At 48.8% G+C, this 13,196-nt stretch overlaps 1 protein-coding gene across 2 annotated transcripts; it reads right to left on the bottom strand.

The window, feature by feature from the left end:
- Window positions 1-319: 319 nt before the first annotated feature.
- Window positions 320-5,336, bottom strand: LOC141238555 (E3 ubiquitin-protein ligase TRIM7-like). Of its 2 annotated transcripts, none has more exons than XM_073668454.1 (2): window positions 2,115-5,336; window positions 320-374 (listed from the first exon to the last, which is right to left on the bottom strand). In XM_073668454.1, the coding sequence occupies exon 1, from the start codon at window positions 5,104-5,106 to the stop codon at window positions 3,337-3,339; it is 1,770 nt and encodes a 589-aa protein (XP_073524555.1). In that variant the 5' UTR covers window positions 5,107-5,336; the 3' UTR covers window positions 320-374; window positions 2,115-3,336. The 2 variants fall into 2 exon arrangements, with proteins under 2 accessions (XP_073524555.1, XP_073524556.1); XM_073668455.1 differs by lacking the exon at window positions 320-374 and adding an exon at window positions 747-766.
- Window positions 5,337-13,196: the final 7,860 nt, after the last annotated feature.

Raw genomic sequence — 13,196 nt, 5'->3', positions numbered from 1 at the left:
CAGTATGATGTCCTCACAGCCCCCCCACACAGTATGATGTCCTCACAGCCCCCCACACAGTATGATGTCCTCACACCCCTCACACAGTATGATGTCCTCACAGTCCCTCACACAGTATGATGTCCTCACACCCCTCACACAGTATGATGTCCTCACAGCTCCCCCCACACAGTATGATGTCCTCACAGCCCCCCCACACAGTATGATGTCCTCACAGCCCCTCACACAGTATGATGTCCTCACAGCCCCCCACACAGTATGATGTCCTCACAGTACATTCCCCCACACACAGTATGATGTCCCCACAGTACATTCCCCCACACACAGTATGATGTCCTCACAGCCCCCCCACACAGTATGATGTCCTCATAGCCCTCCACACATTATGTCCTCACAGCCCCTCACACAGTATGATGTCCTCACAGCCCCCCACACAGTATGATGTCCTCACAGCCCCTCACACAGTATGATGTCCTCACACCCCTCACACAGTATGATGTCCTCACACCCCTCACACAGTATGATGTCCTCACAGCCCCCCACACAGTATGATGTCCTCACAGCCCCCCACACAGTATGATGTCCTCACAGCCCTTCACATATGGTATAAAGGTACTCACTGCCCCTCACACACAGTATGATGGCATCACAGCCCTTATATACAGTATGATGTCCTAAAAGCCATACAAAAGGTATGATGTCCTCACAGCCCTCCAAACAGTATGATGCCCTCGCAGCCCCCACACAGTATGATGTCCTCACAGCCCTCCCTACATACGGTATGATGTCCTCACAGTGCCCCACACACATGGTATGATGGTCATCACATATGGTATGATGGTCCTCATAGCCCCCTATATAAGGTATGATGTCCTCACATACCCCCAAACAGTATCATGTCCACACTGCACTCCCTACACACAGTATGACAGTCCTCACAGCCCCTCACACACGGTATGACAGTCCTCACAGCCCCTCACACACGGTATGACAGTCCTCACAGCCCCTCACATTTGCTATGACAGTCCTCACAGCCCCTCACACACGGTATGACAGTCCTCACAGCCCCTCACACACAGTATGACAGTCCTCACAGCCCCTCACATTTGCTATGACAGTCCTCACAGCCCCTCACACACAGTATGACAGTCCTCACAGCCCCTCACATTTGCTATGACAGTCCTCACAGCCCCTCACATTTGCTATGACAGTTCTCACAGCCCCTCACATTTGGTATGACAGTCCTCACAGCCCCTCACACACGGTATGACAGTCCTCACAGCCCCTCACACACGGTATGACAGTCCTCACAGCCCCTCACACACAGTATGACAGTCCTCACAGCCCCTCACATTTGGTATGACAGTTCTCACAGCCCCTCACATTTGGTATGACAGTTCTCACAGCCCCTCACACACGGTATGACAGTCCTCACAGCCCTCACATTTGGTATGACAGTCCTCACAGCCCCTCACACACGGTATGACAGTCCTCACAGCCCCTCACATTTGGTATGACAGTTCTCACAGCCCCTCACACACGGTATGACAGTCCTCACAGCCCTCACATTTGGTATGACAGTCCTCACAGCCCCTCACACACGGTATGACAGTCCTCACAGCCCTCACATTTGGTATGACAGTTCTCACAGCCCCTCACACACAGTATGACAGTCCTCACAGCCCCTCACATTTGGTATGACAGTCCTCACAGCCCCTCACATTTGGTATGACAGTCCTCACAGCCCCTCACACACGGTATGACAGTCCTTACTGCCCTCACATTTGGTATGACAGTCCTCACAGCCCCTCACACACAGAATGATGCCCTCATAGTCCCTCACACACGGTATAATGGTCCTCACAGGACCTCACATATGGAATAATGGTCCTCACAGCCCCCCACACACAATATGATGTCCTCACAGCCCTCCAAACAGTTTGATGTCTACACAGCCCTCCCCACATATGGTATGAACGTGTCCTCACAGCCCATCACACATGGTATGATGGTCCTCAGAGCTCCTCACACAGTATGATGGCCTTACAGCCCTCCCCACACACGGTATGAAGGTACTCAAAGCCCCCTATATACAGTATGATGTCCTCACAGACCCCCATACAGTATGATGTCCACACAGCCCTCCCCACACATGGTATTACAGTCCTCACTGCCCCTCACATATGGTATGATGGCCTCACAAGCCCTCACATATGGTACGATGGTCCTTACAGCCCCTTACACACAGTATGATGGCCTCACAGCCCCTCACATATGATATAACGGTCCTCACAGACCCTCACATATGGTATCATGGTCCTCACAGCCCATCACATATGGTATCATGGTCCTCACAGCCCCTCACACACAGTATGGTGTCCTCACAGCCTTCCCCACACACGGTATGAAGGTACTCACAGCCCCCTATATACAGTATGATGTCCTCACAGACCCCCATATAGTATGATGTCCACACAGCCCTCCCCACACACGATATTACAGTCCTCACTGCCCCTCACATATGGTACGATGGCCCTTACAGCCCCTCACACACAGTATGATGGCCTCACAAGCCCTCACATATGGTATAACAGTCCTCACACATGGTATGATGGGCCTCATAGCCCCTCACACATGGTATGAGGGTCCTTATAACGCCTCACACTCAGTATGATGATCCTCACAGGCCCTTTATACACAATATGATCCCTGACAGCCCCCCACACAGTTTGATAGTCCTCACAGACCCTTATATACAGTATGAGCCCACACACAGACCCCTATATACAGAATGAACCCCCACATAGCCCCTCTATATATAGTATGAGCCCTCACATAGCCCCTCTATATACAGTATTAGCCCCCACATAGCCCCTCCACCACCTCTATATTCAACGTTATCTCCATCTCGGTGATTGGGATAACGGTGAAATCGGGATGCCGGGTGGAGAAGGACGGCCGCATAATGCAACCCGTGGGCCACTGTCTTCAGCCCTTCAGCTGTGGGCCGGATACGAACAGCCAGAGGGCCGGATGTGTCCCACGGGCTGCACTTTGCCCAGGTATGGTCATGAACACTCATGGCAGGAGACAGATGTGTTTGGAGCTGGTTATCTAGACTGATACACTGTAGCAAAGCTTTGCTGTGTCTAGTTATTCACTGGGACATCTGCTGCCATCCGTGACAACTCCTGGAAGAAAGTAATAGCAGTAATATTGGTTACCAGATGACCAATGCACCTATCACTTGGGCACATGCCCAGCATTCCTTAATAGCTGTGCCCTGATATATAGCAGTGCCACGTTAATTAAGACAATGCAAACCTCTAACGCCCTCTACAGGCGACAGCCCCCCACTGGCCATGTAGCAACATGAGGTCCGCTGTTCTTCAGCATCATCCACGCCCCACCATGCGAATCCAACCAGAGTCTAAAGATGGCGTGAAGCGGTTTGGTGAAGGTGGCGTGGAAGGAGAACAGGTGTCGGATGGGGTCACTCAGCTCGTAGAAGGACAGGTGACCCGCCTCATAGTCCAGGTAGATCCCGAAGCGCTGGCAGGTAAACTTATCCGGCAGCTTTATCTCCTTGCAGGCATGCATCACCGAGTACTGGTTGTTCCATTTGCACAAGCCCCATGATTTATTGTTACAGCCGATGTAGGAGCGGAAGCCTTTCCTGGCGACACTGGGATACGACATTCCCAGTCTCCAGTTCCCCCACTTACTTGTTTCCACCATCCAGAAGTGTCGTCCTGTGGAGAAGCTGGAGCTGCTTAACACCTGGTGGTCTTTGAACCTCTGTGGGGTCTTTGGCTTTGGTTCATGTGTTTCTACCCAATAAAAGGATTTCATATCTGGGAGGACCCGAATATTATTCCCAGCCGTGTCCTCATCCAGAAAGATTTCCGACTCCTCATTCATGAAGAGACCATTATGGGCAATGGTGACCAGCTCGGCAAAACCGGTGTGCAGAATTTCCGAGACCAGAGTTTTATCCGGATCGTGAGTAGCTCTAGAGTCCTGTTGGTGGTTATCACCATCAATGTCTTTTGCTTTCAATCCTTTGAGGAATGGGATTGGATCAGATGTGATACGCAACTCTTCGATGGTGGGCATCTGCTTGGATAACTCAACGTTCTTCACTTCCAAGTCCTTTAGAACGGAGATAGGATCAGACTTGGTACTCAGTTCATCAGTGGTGGTCATCTTCATGGACAACTCTTCCTTCTTAATTTCTAAACCATTGAGGACTGTGATAGGATCAGATGTGGTACACAGCTCTTCGATAATGGCCATCTTTTTGGACAACTTATCCTTCTTCACTTCCAGTTCGTGGATCTCCTCCTGACATGGTGCTGAAGCTTTTTCCACCTGCCTGGAGATCTCACTCAGGACTTTTTTCTCTAAAACTTCCATGTGTTTCCTCATGTCCTGAAAGACCACATTAACCTTCATGGCAAGACCATCGGCTTCCAGTTGAAGCAATTGACCATGTTTCTTTAGATCTTGGATTCTGTCTTCAGCTTCTGATCTTGATGACAACAGTTTCTCCAAGACATTGTTCAGCTCGTCCTTCATCGGAGTCTCATCGAGTGACTCCACTTGTTGTCCCCTGTTTTCGGCCATGCAATAAAGGCAGAGATAAGAGGAATCTTCCGCACAGTAATCTTCCAGCATCTTTTTATGGATGGAGCATCTTCTGACATCCATATTAAGGGTGGGGTTGGACACGACGTGTTCTGCAGACTTTGCGTGGACTCTCAGATCGTCGTGACATAGAGAAGCTTCACACAGAAGGCAGGATTTGATGTCAGGTACCGGAGAGTGAATACAGTAAGTGCAGACGGTGACAGATGCCTCCTCACCAGGCTGAGCAGATGGGGAGCCATGGATGACATCGCTCAAGGTCTGGTCCTTTCTCGGTGAGGAATTGGATTGCGTCTTGCAGTCAGGACACTTATAAACTCCGGCCGCCCCCAGCATCTCCAGCAGACGAGCAATGCACCCCCGGCAGAAGCTGTGTCCACATCTCAGCGATGAAGCTTCGTTACAAATGTCCAGGCAAAGCGAGCAGGTCAGCTCGTCCCTCCGATTGTCAGACGCCATCACCGATCACAGGAGGCCAGCAGAAGGTGTAGTGACACTCTTGGCAATAGTCTATCGTGTTTAGTTTGCAGCTGAGGCGGCGATGATTTGCAGATATCACGCTGGGAGGTCCTATGTCCACATCACCATCACGTGGCCCAGAATTCGCTGTAATAGTAGAGCTGGAGACAGGAAGGGATGAGGGAAGCCATTATTGTGTGCTGACGCAGGAGGGGTAGTCTGCGCAGCATCTGTCCATTAACTCCTTCGTGCCTGCTCAGAACATAGAAGCTTGAACAATCGTTTAGAATGTTCAGAAAAAAACAAAAGAAGTCGCGAATCTCAGGCCTCTCGGGTTTTGGCACGTCCTGGGTCCCCCGCCACTCTTTGTATTTCCCACTCTTGTGATTTCGACCTGAAAAAAATTCTTTCTAGTCTTGTAGCTGGAGTACCCCTTTAATTAAATACTATATAGAGTCACTAAATCGCATCTGTCAATACGTCACCAAATTTAGATAGCCAATAAATTGCCAAGAGTGTTAACCTGAGGAGTCCTCCACCACCACGACCATCTGAGAGTCTACACCACGTTGTGTCTAACCCCACCATTAATAAGGATGCCAGAAGATGCTCCATCCGTAAGAAGATGCTGGAAAGTTGCTTATCTCTGTCTTTATTGCATAGCCGAACACAGGGGACACCAGATGGAGTCACTAAATGAGACTCCAATGAAGAAGAAGGACACGTTGAACAATGTCTTGGAGGAACTGTGATCATCAAGATCAGACAGAATGCAAGATCTGATGAAACAAGGTCAACTGCTTCAACTGGAAGCCGAGGGTCTTTCGAAGAAGTTCAATGTGGACTTTCAATATCTGGAAGTTTTAGAGAAGAAAGTCCAGAGTGAGATCTCCAGGCAGGTGGAGAAAGCTTCCACCCTATGTCAGGAGGAGATCCAAGAACTAGAAGCGAAGAAGGATGAGCTGTCCAAAAAAAATGACCATCTTCGAAGAGCTTTGTACCACATCTGATTCTATCACAGTCCTTGATGGACTGGAAATGAAGGAGGATGAATTGTCCATAAAGATGACCACCATCGAAGAGCTGATCCTACCACAGTTCTTGAAGGACTGGAAGCAAAGAAGAAAGAGTTGTCCAAAAAGATGGCCACCATCGCACGGATATGTAAGAAATCTGAACGTACCTCAGTCCTCAAATTCCTGGAAGTGACGAAGGATGAGTTGTCCAAGAAGATGACCACTGCTGAGAAGTTTTGTACCACATCTGATAAAATCACAGCCCTCAATGGACTGAAACCAAAAGACATAGATGGTGATAACCACCAACAGCTGTTCACGATCCAGAAAAAGCTCTGGTCTCTGATTTTGCACACTGGTTGTGTCGAGCTGGTCACCATTGCCCATAATGGTCTCCTTATGAATGATGAGTCGGACAACTTTCTGGACGGGGACACAGCTGGGAATAATATCTGGGTCCTCCCAGACATGAAGTTCTTTTATTGGGTAGTGGCGCATGAACCAAATCAAAAGACCCCACAGAGGTTCAAAGACCACCAGGTGTTAAGCAGCTCCAGCTTCTCCACGGGACGACATTTCTGGATGGTGGGGAAACTGCAGACCGGGAATGAGGTAGCCCATTGTCACCAGGAAAGGCTTCTGCTCCTCCAATAAATCATGGGGCTGGTGCCGATGGAACACCAGTACTCGATGAAGAAAGTCTCCAATGCCGTACAGCCATAAATAACACCGTCATTAGGTGCCACCCGGGGTCCCGTCCCGCTCTGAGTCTTGGGTTTCTCCAATATTTCCACCATTACTTTCCCCCAGGGGTTGTCACGGACGGCAGCCGATGTCCCAGTGTATAACTAGGCACAGGAAAGGTTTGTTACAGTGTATCGGTCTAGACAACCTGTCTCCTGCCACGAGTTAATGTGTCAGTCAACTCAAAGAGTTTGCACTGAGACATTGTTACAAACCCTCAGCTGTTAGAGATATTGGACTCACTGTAACATCGTAAGACCCCTGACCATAATACTCCAGTATAATAATAAAGTGTAGCAGAGTGCACTGTATAATCATCAGGCATCATACTCCGGTCACAACCAAAGCTGCAGTCAGTATTCTGCTGTTACATCGTGTCTCATCCTCCAGTCACCTCCAGAGCTGCAGTCACTATTCTGCTGTTACATCAGGTCTTCTCCTCCAGTCACCTCCAGAGCTGCAGTCACTATTCTGCTGTTACATCTTGTCTTATCCTGCAGTCACCTCCAGAGCTGCAGTCACTATTCTGCTGTTACATCATGTCTCATCCTCCAGTCACCTCCAGAGCTGCAGTCACTATTCTGCTGTTACATCGTGTCTTATCCTCCAGAGCTGCAGTCACTATTCTGCTGTTACATCGTGTCTCATCCTCCAGTCACCTCCAGAGCTGCAGTCACTATTCTGCTGTTACATCGTGTCTTATCCTCCAGTCACCTCCAGAGCTGCAGTCACTATTCTGCTGTTACATCAGGTCTTCTCCTCCAGTCACCTCCAGAGCTGCAGTCACTATTCTGCTGTTACATCGTGTCTTATCCTGCAGTCATCTCCAGAGCTGCAGTCACTATTCTGCTGTTACATAGTGTCTTATCCTGCAGTCACCTCCAGAGCTGCAGTCACTATTCTGCTGTTACATCAGGTCTTATCCTCCAGTGACCTCCAGAGCTGCAGTCACTATTCTGCTGTTACATCAGGTCTTATCCTCCAGTCACCTCCAGAGCTGCAGTCACTATTCTGCTGTTACATAGTGTCTAATCGTCCAGTCACATCCAGAGCTGCAGTCACTATTCTGCTGTTACATCGTGTCTTATCCTGCAGTCACCTCCAGAGCTGCAGTCACTATTCTGCTGTTACATCAGGTCTTATCCTCCAGTGACCTCCAGAGCTGCAGTCACTATTCTGCTGTTACATCAGGTCTTATCCTCCAGTCACCTCCAGAGGTGTACTGACTATTCTGCTGTTACATCGTGTCTTATCCTCCAGTCACCTCCAGAGCTGCAGTCACTATTCTGCTGTTACATCATGTCTTATCGTCCAGTCACCTCCAGAGCTGCAGTCACTATTCTGCTGTTACATCGTGTCTTATCCTCCAGTCACCTCCAGAGCTGCAGTCACTATTCTGCTGTTACATCAGGTCTTCTCCTCCAGTCACCTCCAGAGCTGCAGTCACTATTCTGCTGTTACATAGTGTCTAATCGTCCAGTCACATCCAGAGCTGCAGTCACTATTCTGCTGTTACATCGTGTCTTATCCTGCAGTCACCTCCAGAGCTGCAGTCACTATTCTGCTGTTACATCAGGTCTTATCCTCCAGTCACCTCCAGAGCTGCAGTCACTATTCTGCTGTTACATCAGGTCTTATCCTCCAGTCACCTCCAGAGCTGCAGTCACTATTCTGCTGTTACATCGTGTCTTATCCTCCAGTCACCTCCAGAGCTGCACTCACTATTCTGCTGTTACATCAGGTCTTATCCTCCAGTCACCTCCAGAGCTGCAGTCACTATTCTGCTGTGACATCATGTCTTATCCTCCAGTCACTTCCAGAGCTGCAGTCACTATTCTGCTGTTACATCGTGTCTTATCCTCCAGTCACCTCCAGAGCTGCAGTCACTATTCTGCTGTTACATCAGGTCTTATCCTCCAGTCACCTCCAGAGCTGCAGTCACTATTCTGCTGTGACATCATGTCTTATCCTCCAGTCACCTCCAGAGCTGCAGTCACTATTCTGCTGTTACATCGTGTCTTATCCTCCAGTCACCTCCAGAGCTGCAGTCACTATTCTGCTGTTACATCATGTCTTATACTCCAGTCACCTCCAGAGCTGCAGTCACTATTCTTCTGTTGATCGTGTCTTATCCTCCAGTCACCTCCAGAGCTGCACTGACTATGCTGCAGTTACATCATGTCTTATCCTCCAGTCACCTCCAGAGCTGCAGTCACTATTCTTCTGTTGATCGTGTCTTATCCTCCAGTCACCTCCAGAGCTGCACTCACTATTCTACTGTTACATCATGTCTTATCCTCCAGTCACCTCCAGAGCTGCAGTCACTATTCTGATGTTACATCGTGTCTCATCCTCCAGTCACCTCCAGAGCTGCACTCACTATTCTACTGTTACATCATGTCTTATCCTCCAGTCACCTCCAGAGCTGCAGTCACTATTCTGCTGTTGATCGTGTCTTATCCTCCAGTCACCTCCAGAGCTGCAGTCACTATTCTGCTGTTACATCGTGTCTTATCCTCCAGTCACCTCCAGAGCTGCAGTCACTATTCTGCTGTTACATCGTGTCTTAGCCTCCAGTCACCTCCAGAGCTGCAGTCACTATTTGGCTGTTACATTGTGTCTTATCCTCTAGTCACCTCCAGAGCTGCAGTCACTATTCTGCTGTTGATCGTGTCTTATCCTCCAGGCAGCCCCAGAGCTGCAGTCACTATTCTGCTGTTACATCGTGTCTTATCCTCTAGTCACCTCCAGAGCTGAAGTCACTATTCTGCTGTTACATCGTGTCTTATCCTCCAGTCACCTCCAGAGCTGCACTAACTATTCTGCTGTTACATTAGGTCTTATCCTCCAGTCACCTCCAGAGCTGCAGTCACTAGTCTGCTGTTACATCGGGTCTCATCCTCCAGTCACCTCCAGAGCTGCAGTCACTATTCTGCTGTTGATCGTGTCTTATTCTCCAGTCACCTCCAGAGCTGCAGTCACTATTCTGCTGTTGATCGTGTCTTATCCTCCAGTCAGCCCCAGAGCTGCAGTCACTATTCTGCTGTTGATCGTGTCTTATCCTCCAGTCACCTCCAGAGCTGCACTCACTATTCTGCTGTTACATCATGTCTCATCCTCCAGTCACCTCCAGAGCTGCAGTCAGTATTCTGCTGTTACACCAGGTCTTATCCTCATGTCACCTCCAGAGCTGCAGTCACTAATCTGCTGTTACATCGTGTTTTATCCTGGTCTGGGGTCTGTATACAGGGGGGTCTGGTCTGGGGTCTGTATACAGGGGGGTCTGGTCTGGGGTCTGTAGACAGAGGGTCTGGTCTGGGGTCTGCAGACAGAGGGTCTGGTCTGGGGTCTGTATACACTGTGTCTCGTCTGGCGTCTTAATACCAGGGCTGTGGAGTCAATGTCCATTTTGGTGGAGTCGGTATAAAATATATATGGCTGCAGTAGTAGAATGCAGGATGTGCTGTAAATGTTTCCAGAAGAATTTGAGAAAGTGATGAAATGTCCTATAAATGTCTATTCTGTTCCTGATCTCAGGATCTCGGCTTTTAGTTGAGATGAATCTGTGCTGCACTTTATGTACGTGCTCAGTAGTGACCAGTGCTGCACTTTATGTACATGCACAGTAGTGACCAGTGCTGCACTTTATGTACACGCTCAGTAGTGACCAGTGCTGCACTTTATGTACACGCTCAGTAGTGACCAGTGCTGCACTTTATGTACATGCACAGTAGTGACCAGTGCTGCACTTTATGTACATGCTCAGTAGTGACCAGTGCTGCACTTTATGTACGTGCTCAGTAGTGACCAGTGCTGCACTTTATGTACATGCTCAGTAGTGACCAGTGCTGCACTTTATGTACACGCTCAGCAGTGACCAGTGCTGCACTTTATGTACATGCTCAGTAGTGACCAGTGCTGCACTTTATGTACGTGCTCAGTAGTGACCAGTGCTGCACTTTATGTACACGCTCAGTAGTGACCAGTGCTGCACTTTATGTACATGCACAGTAGTGACCAGTGCTGCACTTTATGTACATGCTCAGTAGTGACCAGTGCTGCACTTTATGTACGTGCTCAGTAGTGACCAGTGCTGCACTTTATGTACATGCTCAGTAGTGACCAGTGCTGCACTTTATGTACACGCTCAGCAGTGACCAGTGCTGCACTTTATGTACATGCTCAGTAGTGACCAGTGCTGCACTTTATGTACGTGCTCAGTAGTGACCAGTGCTGCACTTTATGTACATACTCAGTAGTGACCAGTGCTGCACTTTATGTACGTGCTCAGTAGTGACCAGTGCTGCACTTTATGTACATGCTCAGTAGTGACCAGTGCTGCACTTTATGTACATACTCAGTAGTGACCAGTGCTGCACTTTATGTACACGCTCAGTAGTGACCAGTGCTGCACTTTATGTACACGCTCAGTAGTGACAAGTGCTGCACTTTATGTACATGCTCAGTAGTGACCAGTGCTGCACTTTATGCACACGCTCAGCAGTGACCAGTGCTGCACTTTATGTACATGCACAGTAGTGACCAGTGCTGCACTTTATGTACACGCTCAGTAGTGACCAGTGCTGCACTTTATGTACACGCTCAGCAGTGACCAGTGCTGCACTTTATGTACATGCACAGTAGTGACCAGTGCTGCACTTTATGTACACGCTCAGTAGTGACCAGTGCTGCACTTTATGTACATGCTCAGTAGTGACCAGTGCTGCACTTTATGTACATGCACAGTAGTGACCAGTGCTGCACTTTATGTACATGCTCAGTAGTGACCAGTGCTGCACTTTATGTACGTGCTCAGTAGTGACCAGTGCTGCACTTTATGTACATGCTCAGTAGTGACCAGTGCTGCACTTTATGTACACGCTCAGCAGTGACCAGTGCTGCACTTTATGTACATGCTCAGTAGTGACCAGTGCTGCACTTTATGTACGTGCTCAGTAGTGACCAGTGCTGCACTTTATGTACATACTCAGTAGTGACCAGTGCTGCACTTTATGTACGTGCTCAGTAGTGACCAGTGCTGCACTTTATGTACATGCTCAGTAGTGACCAGTGCTGCACTTTATGTACATACTCAGTAGTGACCAGTGCTGCACTTTATGTACACGCTCAGTAGTGACCAGTGCTGCACTTTATGTACACGCTCAGTAGTGACAAGTGCTGCACTTTATGTACATGCTCAGTAGTGACCAGTGCTGCACTTTATGCACATGCTCGGTAGTGACCAGTGCTGCACTTTATGTACATGCTCAGTAGTGACCAGTGCTGCACTTTATGTACACGCTCAGTAGTGACCAGTGCTGCACTTTATGTACACGCTCAGCAGTGACCAGTGCTGCACTTTATGTACATGCTCAGTAGTGACCAGTGCTGCACTTTATGTACATGCACAGTAGTGACCAGTGCTGCACTTTATGTACATGCACAGTAGTGACCAGTGCTTCACTTTATGTACACGCTCAGTAGTGACCAGTGCTGCACTTTATGTACACGCTCAGTAGTGACCAGTGCTGCACTTTATGTACACGCTCAGTAGTGACCAGTGCTGCACTTTATGTACATGCTCAGCAGTGACCAGTGCTGCACTTTATGTACATGCACAGTAGTGACCAGTGCTGCACTTTATGTACACGCTCAGTAGTGACCAGTGCTGCACTTTATGTACACGCTCAGCAGTGACCAGTGCTGCACTTTATGTACATGCACAGTAGTGACCAGTGCTGCACTTTATGTACACGCTCAGTAGTGACCAGTGCTGCACTTTATGTACATGCTCAGTAGTGACCAGTGCTGCACTTTATGTACATGCACAGTAGTGACCAGTGCTGCACTTTATGTACATGCTCAGTAGTGACCAGTGCTGCACTTTATGTACGTGCTCAGTAGTGACCAGTGCTGCACTTTATGTACATGCTCAGTAGTGACCAGTGCTGCACTTTATGTACACGCTCAGCAGTGACCAGTGCTGCACTTTATGTACATGCTCAGTAGTGACCAGTGCTGCACTTTATGTACGTGCTCAGTAGTGACCAGTGCTGCACTTTATGTACATGCTCAGTAGTGACCAGTGCTGCACTTTATGTACATACTCAGTAGTGACCAGTGCTGCACTTTATGTACGTGCTCAGTAGTGACCAGTGCTGCACTTTATGTACATGCTCAGTAGTGACCAGTGCTGCACTTTATGTACATACTCAGTAGTGACCAGTGCTGCACTTTATGTACACGCTCAGTAGTGACCAGTGCTGCACTTTATGTACACGCTCAGTAGTGACAAGTGCTGCACTTTATGTACATGCTCAGTAGTGACCA

This window comes from Phyllobates terribilis, unplaced genomic scaffold (assembly GCF_046119375.1).
Source record: "Phyllobates terribilis strain yellow unplaced genomic scaffold, ASM4611937v1 Scaffold_761__1_contigs__length_706479, whole genome shotgun sequence".
NCBI classification, from domain to species: Eukaryota; Metazoa; Chordata; class Amphibia; order Anura; family Dendrobatidae; genus Phyllobates; species Phyllobates terribilis.
This window is presented reverse-complemented; position numbering and strand designations above follow the sequence as displayed.

Excerpts from the sequence above, each read along its gene's own strand:
- LOC141238555 (XM_073668454.1), bottom strand. The coding sequence starts at position 5,106 with ATGGCGTCTGACAATCGGAGGGACGAGCTGACCTGCTCGCTTTGCCTG.